The sequence below is a fragment of the Ornithorhynchus anatinus genome, chromosome 4 (assembly GCF_004115215.2).
Source record: "Ornithorhynchus anatinus isolate Pmale09 chromosome 4, mOrnAna1.pri.v4, whole genome shotgun sequence".
NCBI classification, from domain to species: Eukaryota; Metazoa; Chordata; class Mammalia; order Monotremata; family Ornithorhynchidae; genus Ornithorhynchus; species Ornithorhynchus anatinus.
Genome location: NC_041731.1, coordinates 64,705,708 through 64,728,818, shown reverse-complemented (window position 1 = coordinate 64,728,818; position 23,111 = coordinate 64,705,708). Strand labels below are relative to the sequence as shown.

General features: G+C 46.4%; 1 protein-coding gene across 5 annotated transcripts in view; it reads left to right on the top strand.

Moving 5' to 3' along the window:
* The first annotated feature begins 2,281 nt into the window (after positions 1-2,281).
* The window catches only part of UBR5 (ubiquitin protein ligase E3 component n-recognin 5), a 126,599-nt gene continuing 105,769 nt past the window's right edge, over positions 2,282-23,111 (top strand). For 3 of the 5 annotated variants that reach the window (XM_029063549.2, XM_029063553.2, XM_029063551.2), the window contains exon 1: positions 2,284-2,519. In XM_029063549.2, coding sequence (XP_028919382.1) covers positions 2,458-2,519 — 62 coding nt within the window. In that variant the 5' untranslated portion in view covers positions 2,284-2,457. Of the gene's footprint in view, positions 2,520-23,111 lie in introns of all 5 variants that reach the window. The other 2 variants (XM_029063550.2, XM_029063552.2) reach the window with 2 other exon arrangements.

Genomic DNA, 23,111 nt, shown 5'->3' with positions numbered 1-23,111 from the left:
TAAGCGCTTGGAATGGACAATTGGGCAACTGATAGAGACCATCCCTGCCCAACGATGGGCTCAGTCTAGAAGCGGGGAGACAGCAGATCAAAAGAGAAGAAAACAAAAACAAGACCACATCATCACGATAAGTAGAATCAAGGGGATGTAATAATGTTGGTATTTGTTAAGCGCTTACTATGTGCAGAACACTGTTCTAAGCACTGGGGGATACAGGGTAATCAGGCTGTCCCACGTGAAGCTCACAGACTTCATCCCCATTTTATAGATGAGGTCACTGAAGCGCAGAGAAGTTAAGTGACTTGCCCAAAGTCACCCGGTTGACAAGGGGCAGGGCCGGGATTCGAACCCATGATCTCTGACTCCCAAGTCCGGGCTCTTTCCACTGAGACACGCTGCTTGTCTAGAATCAGAGAGATGTACACCTCATTAAGAAAATAAAGAGGGTCATAAATAATATATACAAATGAGCACAGTGCTGAGGGGAAGGGGGAGAAGCAGAGGGTGGGGCACTTCCATTTCAAGAGGAAAACACGATGACAGCCTCCTTTTCCGACTGAGAGCTCACCTCCTCCAAGAGGCCTTCCCAGACTGAGCTTCCCCTTTTCCCTCTGCTCCCTCTCTGCCCCCCCTTCACCTCCCCTCAGCTAAGCCCCCTTTTCCCCCCTTTCCCTCTGCTCCTTCCCCTCTCCCTTCCCCTCCCCCCAGTGCTCATTTGTATATATTTTTATTACCCTATTTATTTTGTTAATGAGATGTTCATCTCCTTGATTCTATTTACTGCTATTGTTCTTGTCTGCCTGTCTCCCCCGATGAGACTGTAAGCCCGTCAATGGGCATGATTGTCTCCATCTGTTGCTGAATTGTCCATTCCAAGCGCTTAGTCCAGTGCTCTGCACATACTAAGCGCTCAATAAATACTATTGGATGAATGAATGAATTTCAAGCGGAAAACACGACGGGAACTTCCATTTCAAGAGGAAAACACGATGGGAACTTCCATTTCGGCCTCCAAACACGACGACAGCTTCCATTTCAAGTGGAGAACACGACAACTTCCATTTCAAGCGGAAACCATGATGGGAACTTCCATTTCAGCCCCCAAACACGACGCCAGCCTCCATTTCAGGCGGAAAACACGGCGCCAGCCTCCATTTCTGCCCTCAAACTCGACGACAACTTCCATTTCAAGTGGAAAACACGACGACACCTTCCATTTCAAGCGGAAAACACGACGACACCTTCCATTTCAAGCGGAAAATGGGATGGGAACTTCCATTTCAGTCCCCAAACACGATGACAGCTTCCATTTCAAGTGAAAAACACGACGACAGCCTCCATTTCATGCGGAAAACACGATGGGAGCTTCCATTTCTGCCCCCAATCACGACGATAACATCCATTTCAAGCGGAAAACACGACGACGGCCTCCATTTCAGCCCCCAAACACGACGACAGCTTCCATTTCATGTGGAAAACAGGTCGACAGCCTCCATTTCAGCCCCCAAACACGCCGTCAGCTTCCATTTCATGTGGAAAACCCGACGCCAGCCTCCATTTCGGCCCCCAAACCCGACGACAACTTCCATTTCAAGTGGAAAACACGACGGGAACTTCTATTTCAGGCGGAAAACCCGACGCCAGCCTCCATTTCGGCCCCCAAACCCGACGCCAGCTTCCATTTCCTGTGGAAAACCCGACGCCAGCCTCCATTTCGGCCCCCAAACCCGACGACAACTTCCATTTCCTCTCCCCAACAGGACGCCAAGTTCCATTCTACCCCCAAGCCCCGCCGTGCGCTTTTCTTTCCTCAGAAGCCGTGTGTCGCCGGGGCCGGTCCCCCCCGGCCCGGGAGGGCGGCGTGGAAGAGGCGCGCGTGCGTGGGCGGGTCGGCCATGACCCTCCCCTTCCCCTCCCCGGCCGGGCCGGGCACGTGCTCCCCTGGCGGCTCCCGCGGCCCCCCCGCGGGGAGGGAGAGGCGGCGGACCAATGGGCTTCCGCCTTACAGCCTCGTGGCACCGGGCGGGGGCGTCGTCCAATGGGCTTCGCCGTTCTGCCTTTCCGCCCCCCCGGCTCCTCCCCCTCCCGAGCGGAGCCTGCGAGAGGGAGAAAGTAGGGCAGAAGTGAAGATGGCGGCGGCGGCGGCGTCTGGGCCCTGAGCGCGGAGCGGTTTCCCCGCCTTTCCCCCCCCCACCCCTCGCCGCCCTTGTCGTCCCCCCTTAAACCCGCTTCCTCCCCCCCCATTTTCTGCGGCCGCTCCCGCTGCCCGCCCGCCGTCCTCGGGGCCGGGCGGGCGAGGACGGGGCCCGGGGCCCTCGGGGTTGCGTGGAGGACCGGCCGTTCTCCGGCCCCGCTCAGGCCTCCCCCCCGGTGCCCTCTCCGCCGCTCGAGGCCGGGAAGCAGCGGGGAGGAGGCCACGACCGCGGGCCGGGAGGGGCGGCCGGTCCTTGGGCCACCATGACGTCCATCCATTTCGTCGTGCACCCGCTGCCGGGCACCGAGGACCAGCTCAATGACAGGTAAGGGGGACCGGCCACCCCCCGCCCCCATCACCCCGCACCCCCTTTTCGGATGCGGGGAACCCCCCCCCTCCCCCCGGTCCTCGAGGAGGAGGCGCCGCCGAGGAATCCCCGCCGGGCCCAGGCCTCAGGAATCCATATTAGTCAAAGTTGAATCGAGACAGACAATGCGGAGCTGGCGGTGGGCGACCGGGGGGGCGCGGTGGGACACCGGCACGGGCGACCGAGGGAGGGAGGCTTGGACAATCTCCGTCCTTGGGGGAGGAGGAGGCGTGGAAGCGCCATTATTACTAGTGCTATGATGAGTAGGATTTTTTCTTTCTCCCCCCCCTCCTTCCCGGCCCACCCCATGGCGGGAGGACACTCAGGTTCAACCCGGGAGGGAGTCGGATCCAAAAGAAAAAAAAAAAATAAGGTATGGGGGGGAGGCCCGGATAACAATAATAATGTCCCGACCCCTTTTTTTGTTGCTTTTTGCGGATCGTCGCCCTTTTCCTCCCCCCCCTCCAGCAGAAGACTCCGTTCGGGTCGTCCCCCCCCTTCGCGGTTGGGTGCCCCTTTATTTTCGAAATCAACGCCCGGGGTCTTTTCTTCCCCGATGAGCCCACCTTACCTAGGTCGCCGCCTTTTCCTCCTCCCAGGTGGGGAGGGGGGCGTTTGGGCCCCGGGCCTCCCCCGCGCCCGTTGGGGATGCTGCAAATGCAGAACGACGGGGCCCACCGAGACGAAAAAGTTCCTCCGCCGTTGCGAAACAACTCAGAGGGGAGGTCGAGGCCTTCACGAACCTCCCGGTTTTCGGTTTATCCGCGGTGGGCGCTTCATGTTGGGCAGGACCGGCAAGTAGGTCAAGAGACGGGGCCGTGGCATTCGTTCAGTCCTATTGATTGAGCGCCTACCGCGTGCGGAGCACTGGGCTGAACGCTTAGTAGCGGCCCCCCCCCCCCCCCCGCCCTTTTCTCCCCGATCTGTTTCCAGAGGCCTGGAGGTCGTCCTCTTTCGCTCGCCCAAGGCCCCGGACCCGAGGTGAGACGTTGGTGCAGATCGTTTATCGCAGGTGACCCGATGACACAATTTGCATGAGGCCTGGCTTGTCATGCGCGGCCCCGAGGGAGGAAGAGGCCTAAGTTTGGCGGCCCAGAGCCGGGCCTCCAGTCGATGGCCTTAAAAACCTCCTCGCTGCAGCCCACCGGGCTCTCCACCCACCAGGCAGCAAGAGATCCTGCTCCTCCACCGCCTGCAGGGCGCCCTCCTACCCCGCTCCCTTTCGGGGGTGCATTGGGGTAGAAAATGAAAGTCACAGCCACATGCTTCTAGCCGGAGCCCCATGCTTCTCTCTCCAATATCCTGGAGGAACTTTGGATCTTCCCCTCCTCCTTCCTAGGCTGATTTTTTTTTTTTTTTTTTAACCGGACTCCACCAGCCAACCTTTTGAAACTCAAGTGTCCGGAGGGAAATCAGAAACCAGAGCACGCCATTCGTTTAGAGCTCTAGGATCAGGGAGCTCGTTTTTTTGATTTGCGCGTCGCGTTCTTGTTGTAGGAGACAGGAGAGCTGCGATGCCGAAAGGTAGGTTCGGAGACACGAGGCATGGCTGTCTTTAAATGCTCCTGCCAAAAGAAAGGTAGTTGGTAATCGGATGGGGAAGACGGCTAGGTGCACAGAGCACTAATGGAAATCTGCGCTCTCTGTTTTTATTGACCGGTGTTCGTATTATCATGTCGTAGTATGCCTGTACTGAAGACTATATCGGTTACTCTTTTGTATCTTCGTGGATTTCACAGATGGTCTTCTGGAATTTTTGTTCCTCTGTAAAAAAAAAACTCACATAACCTTGCAGAAATGATCTATCTTCCAAAATATTCAGTTTACCGTTTTACAGAGATACTCCTTTCCTCTAGTGCAGTCAGCAGATTCTCCCGCTATTCTTTGACCGCTCCTCAATTTTCACTCATTGGCTCCTCTTCCGCCGCCCAACCCTTAACTCATTCCTGGGTGTCCCGCCAGGTTCTTTTCTGGGTCCCCTACCCTTCTCACCCTACACTCACTCTCTTGGGGAGGTGATCTGCTCGCGCGGCTTCAGCTTCCATTTTTATTTGGACCACTCTCAAATCTGCCTCTCTAGCCCTGACCTTTCAATCCAATCTACAATTCTGCTACATCTCTTTTTGCCTCTAGAACTTCACCACTCGGCTGTCCTGCTGACACCTCAGATTTAAAATGTCCTAAATCAAGCTAGTCATCTTCCTTCCTGAATCTAACTGCCCCTGTTACCCGTCAGCAACCCACCAGCCTCCCTTGATTCTCGCTCTCTTAACCCTGCCAGATCCTGCCCGTTCTTTCCAGGGTCTCTCTCCAATCTGCCCCTTCTTGTCCACCTAGAAGACTACCCCTCTGGTCCTATTGTGACCAAACCATGTCTTTTGTCAGCCTCCTGGCTGGCCTCCCCGCTTTCAGCCTCTCCCCTCTCCAACCTGTGCTCCACGGTGCCGCGTGGATCAGCTTCCTGAAGTTTCGCTCAGCACACGTCTCTCCTCAAGACATTCCACCGTGTCCTTGTTTTCCTCTGCGTCAAGTAGAAAGGCCTCACGATTGACTTCAAGGCTCTCTCCATACCCTACCTGTCTGCTCTCTTCACCTGCCGTTCCCCAACTCTCTTTCCTTTCTTCCCAACGCGGAGCTGGCTCTCGACTCTGCCTCCCTCCTTTTCCTCATGCTGTTTCCCGGCTTGGAATTCCCCGCCTCCGCAAATCTGACAGACTATAGCCCTCCTTAATTTAGAGCCTTCTTGAAAGGATACCCTCTCCATCACGCCTTCACCAAGTAACTCCCAGCACCATTAGTCTTACCAACCCATCGGCCATCTTTTGCACTTAGAGGGAATTTCTACCTCAGTTCAACCCTACTCAATTGTAATTCCATAATTTATCACTGGACCCTAATCTCTGCTCTGTCACATGCCCGCTGTGCGACCAGTGACAAGTCATTTAAGGTCTCTGTGCCTTACTTTGTTCATCTGTAAAATGGGGATTAAATGCTTCTTTTCCCTTCTCCTTAGACTGTGAGCCCAGTGTGGGAAAGGAACTGTGTCTGATCTGATTATCCTGTATCTAGCCCAGGGTTTAACATGGGGATTGACTTATGAGCGCTGTACTAATACCACAGTTATCGTCTTCATATCTACGTTCAGACCACGTTTCCCCACTCCTCAAGAGACTCAAGTGGTTGCCCATCCACTTCCGCATCAAGTAAAAACTCCTCACCATTGGCTTTGAGCATTTAACCACCTTGCCCCCCTCCTACCTCACCGTTCTCATACTACAACCCAGCCGGCGCACTTCGTTCCTCTAGTGGTAACCTTCTCACTCTGCCTTGCTCTCATCTATCTCACCGCTGGCCCCTCACCCACATCCCACCTCTGGCCTGGAACACCCTCCCTCCTCAAACACCCTCCCTCCTCACATCAGACACATAATTGCTCACCCCCACTTCAAAACCTTACTGATGGCACGTCTCCTCCAGGAAGCCTTCCCTGACTGAGCCCTCCACTCCTTTTCTCCCACTCCCTTCTGCGCCGCTCATACTTGCTCCTTCATTTATCGTCTCTCCCTTCCCTAAGGCACATATGTGTATATCTGTATGTATCTGTAATTTATTTATATAACTATTTCTGTTAATGTCCGTCTCTCCTTCTAGACTGTGAGATCATTGTGGGCAGGGAATGTGTTTGATGTTATTCTCCCAAGTGCTCAGTACAGTCTTTTGCACACAGGAGGTGCTCAGTAAATATGATTAATTATAATAATACGTATAAAGATATTTATGGCCTCTTGAAAAGAGCACGGGCCTGGGAGTCAGAGAACAGGGGTTCTCATCCAGACTCCACCACTTGTTTGCTGTGGGACCTTGAACAAGTCACTTCACTTCTCGGTGCCTTAGTTGCCTTGTCTGTAAAATGTGGATCGAATACCTGGGTTCCCTCCTATGTGGGACAGGGACTGTGTCTCACCTGATTGACTTGTGTCTAGTGCTTAGAACAGTGCTTGACACACAGTAGGTGCTTAACAAATACCATTTAAAAAAAAAGTCTGTATTCCCCCATTGAAGTGTAAACTGGTGGGCAGAGAATGTGTTCTTTCATTTGTACTTCAGTGTATTCCACCCAGTGGGTACTCTTTAATGCTGTTATTACTAATGAATCAGTATTAAGTCCTATAACATGAGGGTTAAATTCTTGATGAGCCCCCGTGCCGAGGAAAGTTTATATGTCTGCCATATTTGATCACTCTCGTGTGTACACATCCCTTTTCACGAGAAGCAGCGTGGCTCAGTGGAAGGATCCTGGGCTTGGGACTCAGAGGTCATGGGTTCAAATCTGGGATCTGCCACTTGTCAGCTGTGGGACTGTGGGCAAGGCACTTAACTTCTCTGTGTCTGTTCCCTCATATGTAAAATGGGGATTAAGACTGTGAGCCTCATGTAGGACAACGTGATGACCCTGTATCTATCCCAGCGCGTAGAACAGTGCTCTGCACATCGTAAGCGCTTAACAAATACCAACATTATTATTATTATCATTATTATTTTCCAACCTCACATCACGTTCCGTACAGTTGGACTTGCACTGCCTGACAAACTTTACCTAATCCAAAATACAGTGCAATTATGTGTTTTGGTAGGTCTGGGTCTGTAGAAAAAACTTAATTGTGCAATTTGGAGATGTTTTAGAGGTGCATTTGAGTAGGAAATATGTCTTTTCCTTTCCCTGTGTTAGATGCCTTCACTGAGATGTTGAAGAAATGTAAATTTGCATCTGAAAGCCAACTATTACAGCTCCACTTAACATTAAACATGCTTTGTTGAGGGTACTCAGCAGAACCTAGAAGCTCACCTTTGGAAGTGCCTGGCAAAAGGCGGGTTTGGGTTGCCAATAAATCTGAGACTTTAGTCAGGCAAATATACCAAGTAAAAAGTGCAGTTTTGAACTTTATATTTTTTGTTCTTTGTGGCTTTTATGGAAGAAGGAAGCAAGCCTAATACAGGGAAAGTTATACTGCAGGGCGTAATGGATGGAGCAAGGGCCTGGGAGTTGGGTCATGGGTTCAAATCCCGACTCCTCCACTTGTCCACTCTGTAACCTTGGGTAAGTCACTTCACTTCTGTGCCTCAGTTCCCTCATCTGTAAAATGGGAACTCAGACTGTGAGCCCCACATGGGGCAGAGAGACAGTGTCCAACCCAATTTGCTTGTATCTACCCCAGCACTTAGTACAGTGGCTGGCCCATAGTAAGCGCTTAAATACCAGAATTATCATTGTTGTTATTACTCCCGCAGTCTCCGGTAAAATGTGCTCCATCTGCTCCAGAGAATCAGTTTTGCGGAGCATTGTGACTTAACATCAGTTCTTCAACAAACACAGGTGTATTTTAAGTTTTCAGGTGAGGAAATTGAAGATTGAAGTGTTGTTTGTGGCAGTGTGACTGGCTGTTGAAATTCCTATAGCCTGTGACTGCATGCAGTTCTTTAAAACACATGTATTAGCGTTGGTCATAAATTCTAAATTGGGCTTTTTGAAAAATGTATCTATCCCAAAACTAATATCATGATTCCGTGGTTCACATATGTGAAGGGTGGTGATGTTTTTAAAAGAGATTTTGCATGACAGTTTTCTACAGCAGCATTTACTGAGCGTTAACTGTGTATAGAGCATTATATGAAGTTCATGGGAACAGACAACAAAAGTGAAAGATATAATTCCCTTATTTTCACCTTTTTACCCATTGCTTTGTAAGCTCCTAGGAGTCTAATGGAAGAGATGAATGAACATTCAGTTCCTAAATATGAAATACGTGAGAGCATTAGATTCACCCTCTAGACTGTAAGCTCACTGTGGGCAGGAAATTGGGTCTACCTACTCTGTTGAATGGTATTCTCCCAAGCACTTAGTACTCGGCACACAGAAAGGGCTCAGTAAATACCCTTGTTGATTGATAAATGATAAAAACCAGAGCAAACAATTAAATAATAGATCCATACACAAATAATAATAATGGTATTTGTTAAGCACTTATTTTGTGCCAGTCACTGTACTGAGCGTTGGGGTGGATACAAGCCAATCGGGGTGGACACAGTCCCTGTCTCATGGGGCTCACAGTCTCAATTCCCATTTTACAGTAGAGGTAACTGAGGCACCGAGAAATGAAGTGACTTGCCCAAGGTCACACGGCAGACAGGTGGCAGAAAGGGGATTAGAACCCGTGACCCTCTGACTCCCAGCCCCGTGCTCTATCCACCCTATGGGCATGTGTGCTCACTGTGGACAGGGAACGGATCTACCCACTCTGTAAGATACTCTTCCAAACACTTAGTACAGTGCTCTGCATGCCATAAGCACTCAGTAAATATCATTGATGATTGCTAATGATGTTAATACAAATGATAAAAACAAGGGCAAGCAATTAATAATCCAACATACAGAGATTAGCATGTAAAGCTCCTGGTGGGCAGAGAACATGTCATTTCTTCGCTTTATGCCGCCTAAGCCCCTAGTACAGCACCTCTCATCCTGTGGGCCTTCCATAAACACTGTTACTACTCATCCGAAGATTGTTAAAGAAGTGCCCCTGGTGGTTTCTTTTTTCTTTTTTTTCTGTAGTAGGACTTTGAAGGTGGAGAGGTGTGTTTTGAAGGGAGAGGGGAGGATCAAGAGCTAGCATGGTGAATTAAAAAGAACCAGCCAGAGAGGTAGGAAGGGGACCAGGAGGATGCTGTGTTGGTGAAACCGAGGTGAGAGAAAGTTTCTGGTGTCCAAGGCACCTGAGACTTTTGAGCTTTAAGACAGAGACGAACCCTTTAGATGAACCAGAAGTAGGCCACTGAGTCATAGTATTCGTATTGATTGAGCAGAAGCTGGATATGGGGCCTTTGTGCTAGGTGTTGGGGAAGTATTCATTCAATCGTATTTATTAAGCGCTTATTGTGTGCAGAGCACTGTACTGAGCGCTTGGGAAAGTACAATGTAACAATAAAGAGTGACAGTCCTTGCCCACAATGAGCTCACAGTCTTGGGGTTGGGGAGAGACAGACATCAATACAAATAAGCAGACATCAATACCAATAAATAAAATTAAAGGAATATATAAGTACAGAGTAAAGTTGCATGTTCTCCGCCCACAACAACTTTACACTTCAGTGGGAGAGAAAAACAGAAAAATGCTTACAAGGATAGTCCAAATCAATTAGCGAACGTACAATCGAATAACTGTATACATACAAGAGTGCTGGAGAGTGGGTATAATTAAGCTGAGAAGAGCTAGAGTTGCGTGGTATAAGATTCAGGGAAGGCTTGTGGGAGGAGGTAGGATCTTAGAGGACTTCTAATGCGGGCAGCTGTGAGCCTGGATTTAGTAGAGAAGCACCTACTGTGTCAAGCGCAGTTGGAAGCCTTGGGGTGGGTACAAGTTAATCTGGTTGGACACAGCCTCTGGCCCACATGGGGCTCACAATCTAAGTAAGAGGAAGAACAGGGATTGAATCGCCATTATTCAGTTGGGGAGACTGAGGCCCAGAATAAATCCAAATTAGAATTTGAATAAATCCAAATTAGAATTATAATGTGTACTTGTAGCTCATTTGATCCCTAGTACTATTCTTTGCATCCCTTGCCACTTTGTTGTGGTGTTGTAAGTGGAGAGCTTAAGATCTGCCATTAAGATCAGGCCAATAGTCTGGGCACCACCTGGGTATGTCTCCGATACAAGCAGCAGGATATTTGAAGGAACTGTGTCATGGCTGCTTTCTTTGACGTCCACCGCAGTATACAGGGTGCTACATTTAATGTCCCTGATTTTCCTTTCCCTCTAGAAATGTGTATCCAAACTCCTCTCGAAACGGCCAATATTTCGTGCCTGCACAATATCTTCCAAATGCTGGGTGAAAAAATGTTTGCTTGATTTGAATCTGCCCACTTAAGCCTTGATGGGGGCCTCCTTGTCCTACCTGCCAGCTCCACAGCAATTGTGCATACCCCAAACTTATTTATTATTGTCTGTTTCCCCCGTAAACTGTAAGCTCACTGTGGGCAGGGAGCACGTCTACCAACTCTGTTGCAATTGTACCCTCCAAATGCTTAGTACAGTGCTCTCTCTGCCCATAGCAAGTACTCTGTAAATACTGTTGATTGGCTGATAGGACACAACATGGCTTAATAGAAAGCTCAAGCCTGGGAACTGAGTTCTAATCCTGCCCTTGGCAGTTTACTTGCTGAGTGACTTGGGCAAGCCATTTAACTTCTGATATTGTATTGTACCTGATAGTATAGTGTACTCTCCCAAGCGTTTAGTACAGTGCTTTGCAATAAATACGATTAATAATAATAGTAACTTCTCTGTGTGGCCGGTCCCTCATCTCTAAATGGGGCTTCAATACCTGTTCTCCCTCTTCTTAGATTGCGAGCCTAATGTGGGACATGGACTGTGCCCAACCTGATTATCTTGTGTAATAGTAATAATAATAATGATGGCGTTTGTTAAACGCTTACTATGTGCAAAGCACTGTTCTACCCCCAGCTCTTATGGTATGGTGTCTGGCACATAGTTAAGCGCGTACCTCCATTGTTAATTACTCCATGTTCATCCCATCCATTGGCATTTGCTTTCATATCCATCTGCATGTTATACTTATTGGTTGCAGGAATTGATGGAAAACTGGATGAAGAGCTTGTTACTTACCCTGGTAGAGCTTATCACCTCTAGAGAGAGAGGATTCAGGGCTTCTGACTGCTGGCGCAGATCCGTCGGCTAAAGCAGTCCCGGAGAGGCACGTACAATTTCAAAACGAATAGCAATGACTTGTAAAGAGCAAATACAAGCCGCTGAAGATCTCAGTTAATAACAAGGTACATCAGCGACCTTATCTTTTTCAAATATTTTAAAACTACTTGAGTCATTTTCTCTTCTTACCTGCCAAAATCGGAATTTTCTTTTCATACAAATGTTGAAAAGGTTGACTCCTGATTCAAGGCAAGGCATTGCATTTCTTACGGTAGTTTTATTAGGGTGGGGGATAGGACTGGAATTCTGTCAAGTAGAAAAAGAATGGACTTTGTTATTTTATTTTCAAGTTTTTTAGAAGAACATCTATAGATAGTATTTTTTAAGCTCTTAAAGAATTTTTCAAGTTCAGTTGTGTTTATCTTGATGCTGCTAATGGTACTTGATTCTCAAACATGAGAGCTGCTCATGAGGATTTCAAATTTAGCTGTGGTCCTGAAGAGAAATTTAAAAACTGAATACTAGCTTTCTCCAAGTTTGGTTCCATTTTTTAATATTAGTGGAGCTGCTCCGGTCCTGACTGGTGTGAGAGGTCGGGGCGAATCTTTGCTTCCAGGTGTGAGGGCGGACTAGGGCCTTGTGGAGAGGGGGTATTGTTGCCGACCTGCCTGGAGCACAGCTCGCCGCAGCACGCCAGCACGTATGTGGAGCGTGGCAACGAGCCCGAGCAAGGGCTGCCCTTGCCCCTCGCCCGGCGGGCGGCAAGGGCTGCCCTTGCCCCCCGCCCGGCGGGCAGCACGTGTCCAGTGTGCGGCCCCCTTATGGGGAGTTGAGCCCGGCTCTTCCTTGCTGGAGCTGGTGTACCCTCCTCGCCGCTGTTGCCACTCACCTGGCTTGGGAAGGAGCAGACGAGAGTGGAGCCACCATCCTAACCCCCTTCGGCCCCTTACCAGCTCAGAGGGAAGCCCAGAAAGCTGTGTGGGAGACGGTAATAGAGTCGCCCACGGAGTGACGGGGACCTGCCATGGAGCTGTGAACTCGTTGTGGGCGGGGAATGTGTCTGTTTATTGTTGTGTTGTACTCTCCCAAGCACTAAGTACAGTGCTCAGCACACAGGAAGCGCTCAATAAATACAATCAACTGACTGAGGGGGCGGCCGCCTGAGCTCGAGAGCCCCATCAGGCATCCTGAAGAGTCAGTTGTGGGTCCCAAACCATATGTTCGTTCATTCATTCATTGTCATATTGTTTGCTTACCGTGTGTAGAGCACTGTACAAAGCACTTGGGAGAGTACATTGCAACAACAAGCAGACATATTCCCTGCCCACGACGAGCTCATGGTCTCATGGTCATCTGACCTAGGCCATCTAGCTCCAAAAGCTGTAGCCAAGAAGACTTGATTCAACAAGAATCAAAACTTGATCTCTAGGGATAAAACATCTGGCTTGAGGCAGGGTAAGGTAAAAAGCGCAGGACTGGGAATTGGGAGACCAGGGTTGGAATCCCAGCTCTGCCAATGGCCTGCTGTATGACTTTGGGCAAGTCACTTTTTAGCTTTCCCGTCCCTCATTTCCTTCATAATAAGACTGCAGGCCCCATGTCTGATCTCATTCATTCATTCATTCATTCAATAGTATTTATTAAGCGCTTACTGTGTGCAGAGCACGGTACTAAGCGCTTGGAATGAACAATCTTCCCCGGCACTTGATAAATGCTTGTGAGAAGCAGCGTGGCCTAGTGGATGGAGCATGGGCCTAATCCTGAGCTTCTCATCCCAGCTCTGAAACTTATCTTCTTGGTGTGACTTCGGGCAAGTCACTTTACTTCTCTGTGCCTAAGTTACCTCATCTGTAAAATGGGACTGTGAGTCCCATGTGGGACATGAACTGTGTCCAACTTGATTAGCCTGTATCTGTCGCAGTACTTAGTGCAGTGCCTGGCACAAATTAAGCGCTTAACTAATACCATTTTTTGAAAAATGCTAGAATTGAACAGGAGAAACAAGTCTAGGGAGGCTGTGTATGAACTGAGAACACTCGAGTCCGAAGAAAAAGCCAAAATTGGGATTGTGTGTGGTGTAGTATCACCTCCAAATAAAGAGTAATGCCCTCCCTGGCATCTGAGATTGCATTGGTGGTACAAGAAATGTCTCCACAAAATTGGAGAATTTCCAACCAAGAGCAACTAAAATGAGTAAGGGAAATAGTTTAGGAAAGATTAAAGAACAAGTGAAGATTGCCTAACCCATATATGGAAAAATCAAAAAAATAAATCCAAATAGATTTTATAAATCACAAAAAGCAGCAGAAGAGAGTCCAGGTCTGTAAAACACAGGAGAGGAGTAAACACTGCTGAATGAGGGGGAATTAGCAAGGGGCAGAAGAGTGTAAGCAGTAGTCTCGGAATGAAATTAGAAAAGGGAAAATTACTGATCTAAACAATTAGGTGAGGAAATAATCTCCAATGGAAAGCCTAGTCACTTGGGACAATTTAAAATTACTCAGAATGAAACCTAAGAGTACATACACTTTTGCAATATGAAAATTGCACTCATACGCGTATTGTCCATTTCTGGAAACTAACCTTGGAAGAAAATGAGGCAGTGGAAAAACCACACATTTCCATCAAGTTGACTCATTCATTCATTCAATAGTATTTATTGAGCACTTAATATGTGCAGAGCACTGTACTAAGCGCTTGGAGTGTACATTCAGTTGTATTTGTTAAACGCTTACTATGTGCAGAACACTGTACTAAGCACTTGGAATGTACAATTTGGCAACAGAATAGAGACAGTCCCTGCCCAACAGCAGGCTCATAGCCTAAACAGAGTTGATAGTCTGCCCACATAACACTTCCCTTTCCCATGTACCCCAGTTGTAGGTAGTTTGAAAAATAAAGCTTTCCATGCTGTTGGGGTGCATTACCAAGGGAGATAATAAACCTTCAGCATATACTAAAAATAATGAAGGCAGCTCTGGGTTAGTAAATGGGCTAAAGTGGCATTTGTTAAACACTTCTTATATGCCAACTACTGTTCTAAGCAAGCCATGGGGCAGATATATGTTAATCAGCCTTTATTTATGATATTCTTAAGTGCTTACTATGTGCTAGACACCGTTCTCGTTCCTGGGACAGATATAAACTAATCCGGTTTGGTCACAATCCATGTCCCAGGGATTAATCCCAATTTTATAGGTGAGGGAACTGAGGCACAGAGAAGTGAAGTGACTTGCCCAAGGTCACAGCAGACAAGTGATGGTCAGGATTAGAACCCATGACCTTCTGACTCCCAGGCCCATGCTTTTTCCACTAGATCAGGCTGCTTCCCTGAGTGGATGGCAGGCATGTCAGCCCCTGGCTCCTGTTCATTTTCAGCCTCTCTAATTGTCCAGGTGTGTGCCCCATGCACTGACCATTGGCCAAGTCTCTTCTCTCCCATGGAAAACAATCAAGATTCTTCCTGAAATCCAGCAGTGGCCTGGTTAAGTCTGAGGTCAGTCCTTGGAATGAAGATAAAATTCCTAAAAGCAACCCACAGACATCAAGGAGACTCATTTCTGGGATCGCACTTCTGAGCCTGAATCGGCCCCCTTTCTCGAGGCGATCGCTTACTGAGGACAGAGAGACTGTGTTTTGAATGTATATTCCCACGTGCCTTGTACAGTGCTGTGCACAGTAAGTGCCTTTCAGTGGGATGATTAGTGTTTGATGCTAGCGATCATTCATTCATTCCATCGCATTTATTGAGCACTTACTGTGTACAGAGCACTGTACTAAGTGCTTGGACAGTACAGTTCAGCAACAGAGAGGATCTCTGCTTACAACGGGCTCACAGTTTAGAAAGGGGGAGGCAGGCATTAAAACAAGTAAACAGGCCTCAATAGCATCAGTGTAAATAAATAGAATTATAGACATTTATATATTTCCCGAGCCCACCCGCGGCCCCAACACTGCCAGGATGAAGCGGTTAGCTCTGGGTCCATTCAGAAAGCTGTGCAGGAAGCAATTAGGCTGCCAGCTCCTCTAGGCAGAAGAGAGTTTAGAGGGAGTCAAGATGGCAGTTCCATGCCCCTCCCAGGCTGTTCTCTTTACCCTTCCCCCATCCTCAATCTCCTGCTGACCCACAGCAGTGGTGCTGAGGTAGCCCTGCCAAGCTGGTCATTTCCTCCAACACACAAGGGCCAAGAACAGCCCCCAAGTATGCCCCAAACACATATCCTGGCCCCCATTGAGTGTCAGGTCTGGGAGCACGAGTGGTTGGGGAAGAGGGAGCAAGAATATCAGGCGTAAGCCTGGTTTTCTCTCTCTCTCCCACATTTTCCCTCGTGTTAACAGTGTAGGACAAGAACTGGTCTTATTCATTCAGTTGTTATAAATGAATTGTTCAACTGAAGGAGCAAGTCAGGGTGACGCAGAAAGGGAATGGGAGAAGAGAAGAGGGCGTGGTCAGAGAAGGCTTCTTGGTGATTTGCCTTCAATAAGGCTTTGGAATGGGGGAGAGCAATTATCTGATGTGATGAGGGATAGCGTTCCTGGTCTGAGGTAGGGTGTGGGAGAGATATGATGAGATGGAGGTTACAGTACAGTGAGAAGGTTAGCACCAGAGGAATGAAGTTTGCAGGCTGGGTTATAGTGGTCGAATAACGAGGTGAGGTAGGAGGGGGCAAGGGGATTGAGTGCTTTATAGCCAATGGTGAGGAGTTTTTGTTTGTGGAGGCTGATGGGCAACCACTGGAGTTTCTTGAGGAGAGGGGAAACATGGACGTTTTTGAAGGAAAATGATCCGGGCAGCCGAATGGAGTATGGACTGGAGTGGAGAGAGAGAAGCTGCAGGGTGGTCAGCAGAGAGGCTCGTACAATAATCAAGATAAAGCGGCGGGATAGGTTAAGTCCTTGTTAACATTGTAGGACAAGAGCTGATCTTACCCAGATGATGATAGTCGACATCCATCCGTGTCCTTCCACCTGAGAGGGAGATCCCTGGCTGGGCTTCTTGTGACTGTATCCCTACCCCTCGTCTTCTTCCTTCCCACCCTTCTCTTCCTCTCTTCCCTTTCCCAGCAGGCTGCTCACAATGACCTCACATTATGCCATGCACAATGGGACATAATGGCATCATGGATCCCTTAGGATCCCTTTCAGCTCAACCACTCAAATGGCTCTTTAATCAATCATTTATTGAGAGGTTGGGCAAGTAGAGGATAGCAGAGTTGGTAGATGTATTCCCTGCCCACTTCTCCCCCAAAGACTCCCCGACTTCTGGTGTGAAGGAAGGACTGATGGGATGTGACCTTAGTAACCATCTATTAGGGCAAATTTAGTTGCTAGCAACTTCTCATCTGGCTAACTCCAAGTACACCCGTCACCCACTTGGATCACACCCCGATCCCAAGGTATTGGCATGGATTCATTCTCCTCTATTTTTTGTAAGGCATTCATGCAGTTACTATGTGCCCGACACTGTACTGAGAGTGAGAAGTCAAGTGGTTTGCCCGAAGTCAGACAACAGACAAGTGGAGGAGCTGGGATCAGAACCCAGGTCCTTCTGACTCCCAGATCTGTGCTCTATCCATTAGGCCACACCTTTATGTAAATATTCTCAAGAGGTGGGCACTAGAGTGCAGAGTTTCTCAGCTCTCTTGTGCCAGATTTAAGGAGGAGTTAGCAAGTCTTAGTGGCATTCTTCTGCTGTAATGACCTTCTGATTACTGAAGCTCACACACCTTCACCATTACCAGAAAGTTGTCCTTAATCTGTAGTCAGTTTAGCATAAGAAGTGGTTCCAGTCATTTAAGCAGGGGATTTGGGGAATAAATGTAGCAAAACAACGTGTTTTGGGAGCGGTATGGGGTGCCCAGGGTTCCTTTTGAAAGAGCCATGTCCCTCCTCCCCCCCCAACCACCACCACAGCAGAACCTCAAGTCTTTTGCTATTGGGGAATATTTCTCTTCTGTCCAGAGGGTATGATTAGATGCTTGGTGGGGAAATGCTGCCTAATCTGTTTAATTATTGAAGAGTTCAGCATTCCTGAGGTCGAGAGGACACTTAATATTCCACTGTCAGTGCTTAAAATTTAGAAAGGCCAGGTAGTGCTGTACTCAGCTATTTGTTAATTTAACTAGCTTTTGGTGAGCAGTTGGAAATCATCTTCGAGATATGCTAACAAAGACTTTTTAAGTGGAGAAAGGGAATCTTTCTGATTGTTGATGAAGTGGTTAAGTACTTGTCTGTTTTTCTGAAATTTTTATGACTGATTTGAGCTATGTGGGAATAACCTTTTTTGCAAAGTTTTTGCCACTTAATGGACCATAGTGCTTTATGGTAGTATGCCTAATATTAAATTCATTCATTAGGTTGTATTTGAATGCTTACCGTGCACAGAGCACTGTACTCAGTGCATGGAAGAGTACAGTACAACAATTAACAGACACATTCCCTGCACACAGCAACCTTACAGTCTAGAGGCAGGGAGAAAGACGTCAAAACAAACAAATTACAGATATGTAAGTAAGTGCCGTGAGGTATGTACATAAGTGCTTGAAACTGGGACTCTAGTTTTGCTCTTGGAGAATGTTCTTGTTTGCCCCTGTTTGTTTAATGCTAATGGAGTCCCAGTGCTAGTAAACCCAGTGTGATCGTGTGTAGATCGTGTAGTGGAACCCTGCTAAAACTGGTGAAGTTATCTCAACTTGGTGCCTATGTTCACCAAACCAGGGAATTGTTTAGACTGGACAGTTTTGATAAACTCCTTTATGTGTACTTCCTGAAGTGAGAGAGACTTCTTTGGTTTGGGAGAGATTTAAGACTGGTTTAGAAATAATCCAGTTAGACATGGTCCATATTTCTTCATTACGTTCTTGAACTCTGCTATTGTTAGACTCAGTTCAGTCAGTCAGTGATATTTATTGAGCACCCATTGTGTGCCTTTAATGCTTGGGCGAGGACAATAGAATTTAGTAAACCTGGTCCCTGTTCAGAAAGAGCTTACTATGGAGGGAGAATGACACTAAAACAGATAGGGAATACATAAAGATAATAATTATAATTATTATAGTATTTAAGCATTTACTATGTGCCAGGCACTGTACCAAGCACAGAAGTGGAGACAAACAAATCAGGTTGGACACAGCCCCTGTCCCACGTGGGGCTCACAGTCTCAATCCCCATTTTTCACTGAGGCCCAGAGATGTGAAGTGATTGCCCAAGGTCACACAGCAAAGAAGTGGCAGAGTGGGATTAGAACCCATGACCTTCTGACTCCCCAGACCCGTTCTCTATCCACTGCACCATAAGTTTCCAAGGATAGGGAGTTTGTGAGTACTGAAGTGGCAATAGAGGGGTTATAAACTGGGTAGGTTAGAAATTAATGGGGAAGGCCTCGTGGGAGAGATGATTTTGGTAGGGCTTTGGGGAGAGCTGTCAGCTGCTAAGGTTTTCCAGGCAGCAGAAAAGACATGAGCAAAAGGGTGGGCTAGATGATTAGGAGGCACAGTGTTTAGGCTTGAGGGGAATGAAGAGTGTGAGTTAGGGTGTAGTGGGAGAAGAGACGGGACCAGCAGAAGGGAGAGAGCTAATTGGTCCAGCCGACTGGAGAAGCAGTGTGGCCTAATGGAAAGATCATGGACCTGACAGTCAGAGGACCTGGCTTCTAATACCGGCTCTGCCACTTGTCTGCTGCATGACCTAGAGCAAGTCACATAACTTCTGTGCCTCAGTAACCTCACCTGCAAAATGGGGATGAAGACTGTGAGCCCCCTGTGGGACAGGGACTGTGTCCAACCTGATGATGTGTATCTACCCTATTGCTTAGTACAGTGCTTGACACAGAGTAAGCACTTAACAAATAGCACAGAAAAACAAACCAAAAAAAACCCAACCCAAAAATGCATCAACGGATTTCCTATGGATTTTAAAATCTCTGAGTTCTATCACTTCAGATCTGTATATTGAAGCTTTAAAAGATTTCACCCAAGAGCTTCTTTATAGTTTTAATGCCCAGTTCTATAATGTAGGAGTTATGTCCTTGACAAACCCCCACATTAAAGAAAACTTGAATTGCAGTATGCATGCCTTGAGTGACATTCACATATGCGCACAACTGTTTCTTCCAATATCACACTGTGTTCCTTCCACATAGATGTAGGTGTTTGAAAAAACTTTCTCTAGCTAGCAGCTTTATAGCCAAAGCACTTAGTGAAACCCCCATTCTGGAAGAACTGGGTGTTCTGAATTTGTCCAGGAGAAAAAGGCTTCTCATTATATGGTGATGCTGGGATACGCTAGAAGAATGGTAACAGCTTTGATGTTAAAGTGGTCCGTTCTTTCGTCATAAATCCCTAAATGGATATTTCCAGTTATTTATCAGATTCCAATATGCTTTTAAGTAGTAATGATTAAGGGACACTATAAAATATGCTTTGTTTACTGCCTCTTTGGGTTTCATTTTCAGAACAATTAGCTGCAAATAAATGGACAATGGAGCTGATAGTTCTCTTAGCTCTTCTAAGGCTTTTAAAATTGCATGTATTGAATTTTGTTTCATTTCCAAAGGAAGAACACACAAATTTAACTCTGTAGGTTCAGTCTATAAATTTCAGTTTCACTGGGGAAATCAGTGCAAGATATTTTGCTAGTCGCTGCTGTTTTTGTTGGCCTATAAATTGAGAGCAAATGACAGTATTTTTCACTTGACCCTTGGGTTTGAGTTCCTAAGCACAGTGGCATGGGAAATGAACTATGAATGAACAACTTAAAGCCTTGTAGGTTTGGAAGGCTAAATTATAAAATGGTGATTTAGTTATTTATACCTATGATTTTCAGGAGTTCTTATTATAATGACACAGCACTTAGGTATTTGCTTCTCTGTTCTATCAAATGTTGACGTGTTTTGCAAATCCTTCCAAAGCCCTGATGACTAGGCATGCTTTTGTGTGCTACAAGCTTTCTAATAGAATCTTCTAAAAAAGAAAAAAAAAGACATTGAGACTATGTCTTAAAAAGATATGCCTAATCCGGTGAGCCATGTAAAATGTCATTTCCCTTCGGTTGACTTCTTGTGACCCTCGCTGTGTGGTATGGAATGTATGGTGAAGTTTCAGGCTTATATAAATGTAAAAAAAAGTGCCCCACATAGTATTTTTGCTTTGTTGACTGCCAGATGTTATTTTTTCCCCTCCTAAGCAAGAACACAGCATAAGACAGCAAGCAAGAACAAGATATAGTTTGATAAGGTAAACAGCCAAAAAACCACACTATCCCTCATGTAATATCATGGGCCGAGGCAGCCTTTGAACCACAGTTGGGGATCTCTATTTAATAATCAGCTATTTGTAATGCTTGCCTAAAGATTTTGTAATGCTTGCCTAAAGATTTCTTAGCAAGGCTGCCTACCATCCACATAGAATGAATTTACTGTTTCACCTTTCGTGCACTTCAAGTGTTCGTTACTTTTCTGTATTGTACGGCTTTGGTTTTGAGTGAGGTTTTCCATTGCATCCTTAAAGTAGCCAGTAAAATGGGTAGCAGGATCATCGTTTGTTTTAATGATGATAGCTTTCCGTGCTTTGTTCAGCTTGGGTGTGATGCCTCTGTCTGACGAAACAGTACTTAGGATACACATGTAGTGGGCTGAATAAAGAAGATTGTAATTCTGTTTTCTTTTGACCTGGTAGCCTGTAAAATGCTTTAGTTCTTGGGCTTAATGTGGGCATTTTCATGCAAAACTTTGTACCCATAAAACAGAGATAATTCTTCTTAACTACCACATTCTAACCTTCATGGGGAATAGCCAGACTGGATGGGTAACTGGATTTACTTTTTTATTTATAACTGATACTTTAAAACATAACTTTTAAGTCCACAATTTGCAGAAGAGCTGTCCCCACATTACAGTATTCTTTTTGGTGATGGATTGATAATTCTGAGTTCCTGACCTGGGAATTACTGGAAGAACTGCGTGTAGGGTAAAGGATAGTTCAGCCGGCATGCTTAATTGATTCTTGTAATCTCTGAGAGAGGGTTCCATTTGTGATGCTATTATCTATTGAGCCGTAGCTGAGTCTTTTCTCCACTTATATTTATAATTGAGTGATCCATGTCTGAAATTGTAATACATTTAGGTTATTTTTACTTGAAATTTTGTATGAAATTTCGTCTAAATCATTTGTTTTTTAAAAATGTACAAGAAAATAGGAATGTAGTCATTTTTCTTTTATGACGTGGTTGCCTTTTTAAAGAATCTTGCATGAAGGCATTCCATTTTAGTGCTCAAGGCCTCACTGCTGAAATGCGCTGAATTGGGTTGAATCAGAGAGATGCATGTAGTGGAAAAAATGCCCCTGAATTCATCAATAAAGTTCTATCCACATTACACGATGAAGACCTCTGCTTTGGCAGAACTGAATTTAAGAAATTTTAAGAAATCTTATCCTAGTAGTTGGGATAAGTCCAGACAACTGGATTTTTCCATTTTTTTTTCAATCTTTACATGGTTTAGAAAATAAGCTCTCAGTAAGCCCATAGGTTTCTGTTTAAGTGGAGGTAAAACAGTGATTTCATCAACAGTTTAAATTCTCAACACTTTCCTCTTTTGGCAGAGCCTCGTGATAATGTTCTGACTACTTTTGGAGGCAGAAAATTAAGGCACTCAAGAAGGGAGTAGGAAGCATATTCTTGTGGCTTGTATTCCCTGAGAACTATTTCCCTGAGGGATGCCTAGTGGGAAGAGCACAGGCCTGAGAATCAGAGCACCTGGGTTCTAATCCTGACTCTGCCACTTCTGTGCCTCAGGTTCCTCCTCTGCAAAATGGGAATTCAGTATAGAATGTGTGCCCCATGTGGGACCTGATTGTCTTGCCACCTACCCTGGTGTTTAGTGCAGTGCAAGACACATAATAAATGTGAACAACTATGCACAGTTGCTGCTGCTGTTATTATTATAGTTATTACATCAACAACTACATTTCCCAAAATCATCGGAGAGCCGGCCTCCTGGGTGTCTTAAATTCAAATGAAAGAATCCAGGCTGACTTCCTGCCTGCTGAAACACATTCTGGGAGCCTTGCTGAATCACTATCATCAGTGGTATTTATTGAATGTTTACTGTGAAGTGCACTGTACTAAGCACTTGGGAGAGTACAGTACAGCAGAGTTGGTAGACACATTCCCTACCCTCAGTGGGCTTATGGTCTACAGGAGGAGAGAGTCATTAATATAAATAATGTAGAATAATTTATAGGTGTGTTGCTTGTAATTGTGCGTGTGTATTTTTAGTAGTTAGTATATTGAAGCGTATTTGCGGATGTGTTGGCATTTGGATCTGGTTTAGCCTTTCCCCTTTTCTCTCCCCGTGGATGAAACAAATCAGTAAGTTCTGGGTGTTTTGGGAAAAGGCTGGAGGTAGCATAAATTTATTTCAGGTTCCTTTTCTTATGGTATTTGAGTGCTTACTCTGTGGCAGGCACTGGAACAAGCCCTGGGTTAGATTCAAGCTAATCAGATTGGATTAGTTTAGCCCATGTCCTACATGGGGCTTAGAGTCTTAATCATCCTTTTACAGATGACGTAACTGAGGCCCAGTGAAGTGACTTAGACAAGACTTAGAATTATTCTGTAAGCCCATCATTGGGCAGAGATTGTCTCTATCTGTTGCCGAATTGTACATTCCAAGGGCTTAGTACAGTGCTCTGCACATAGTAAGCACTCAATAAATACTATTGAATGAATGAACACAGCAGTCAAGTGGCAGAGCTGGGATTAGAACTCAGGTCCTGACTCCCAAGCCCATGTGCTACATCCACTAGCCCACGCCGCTTCTCGAGTA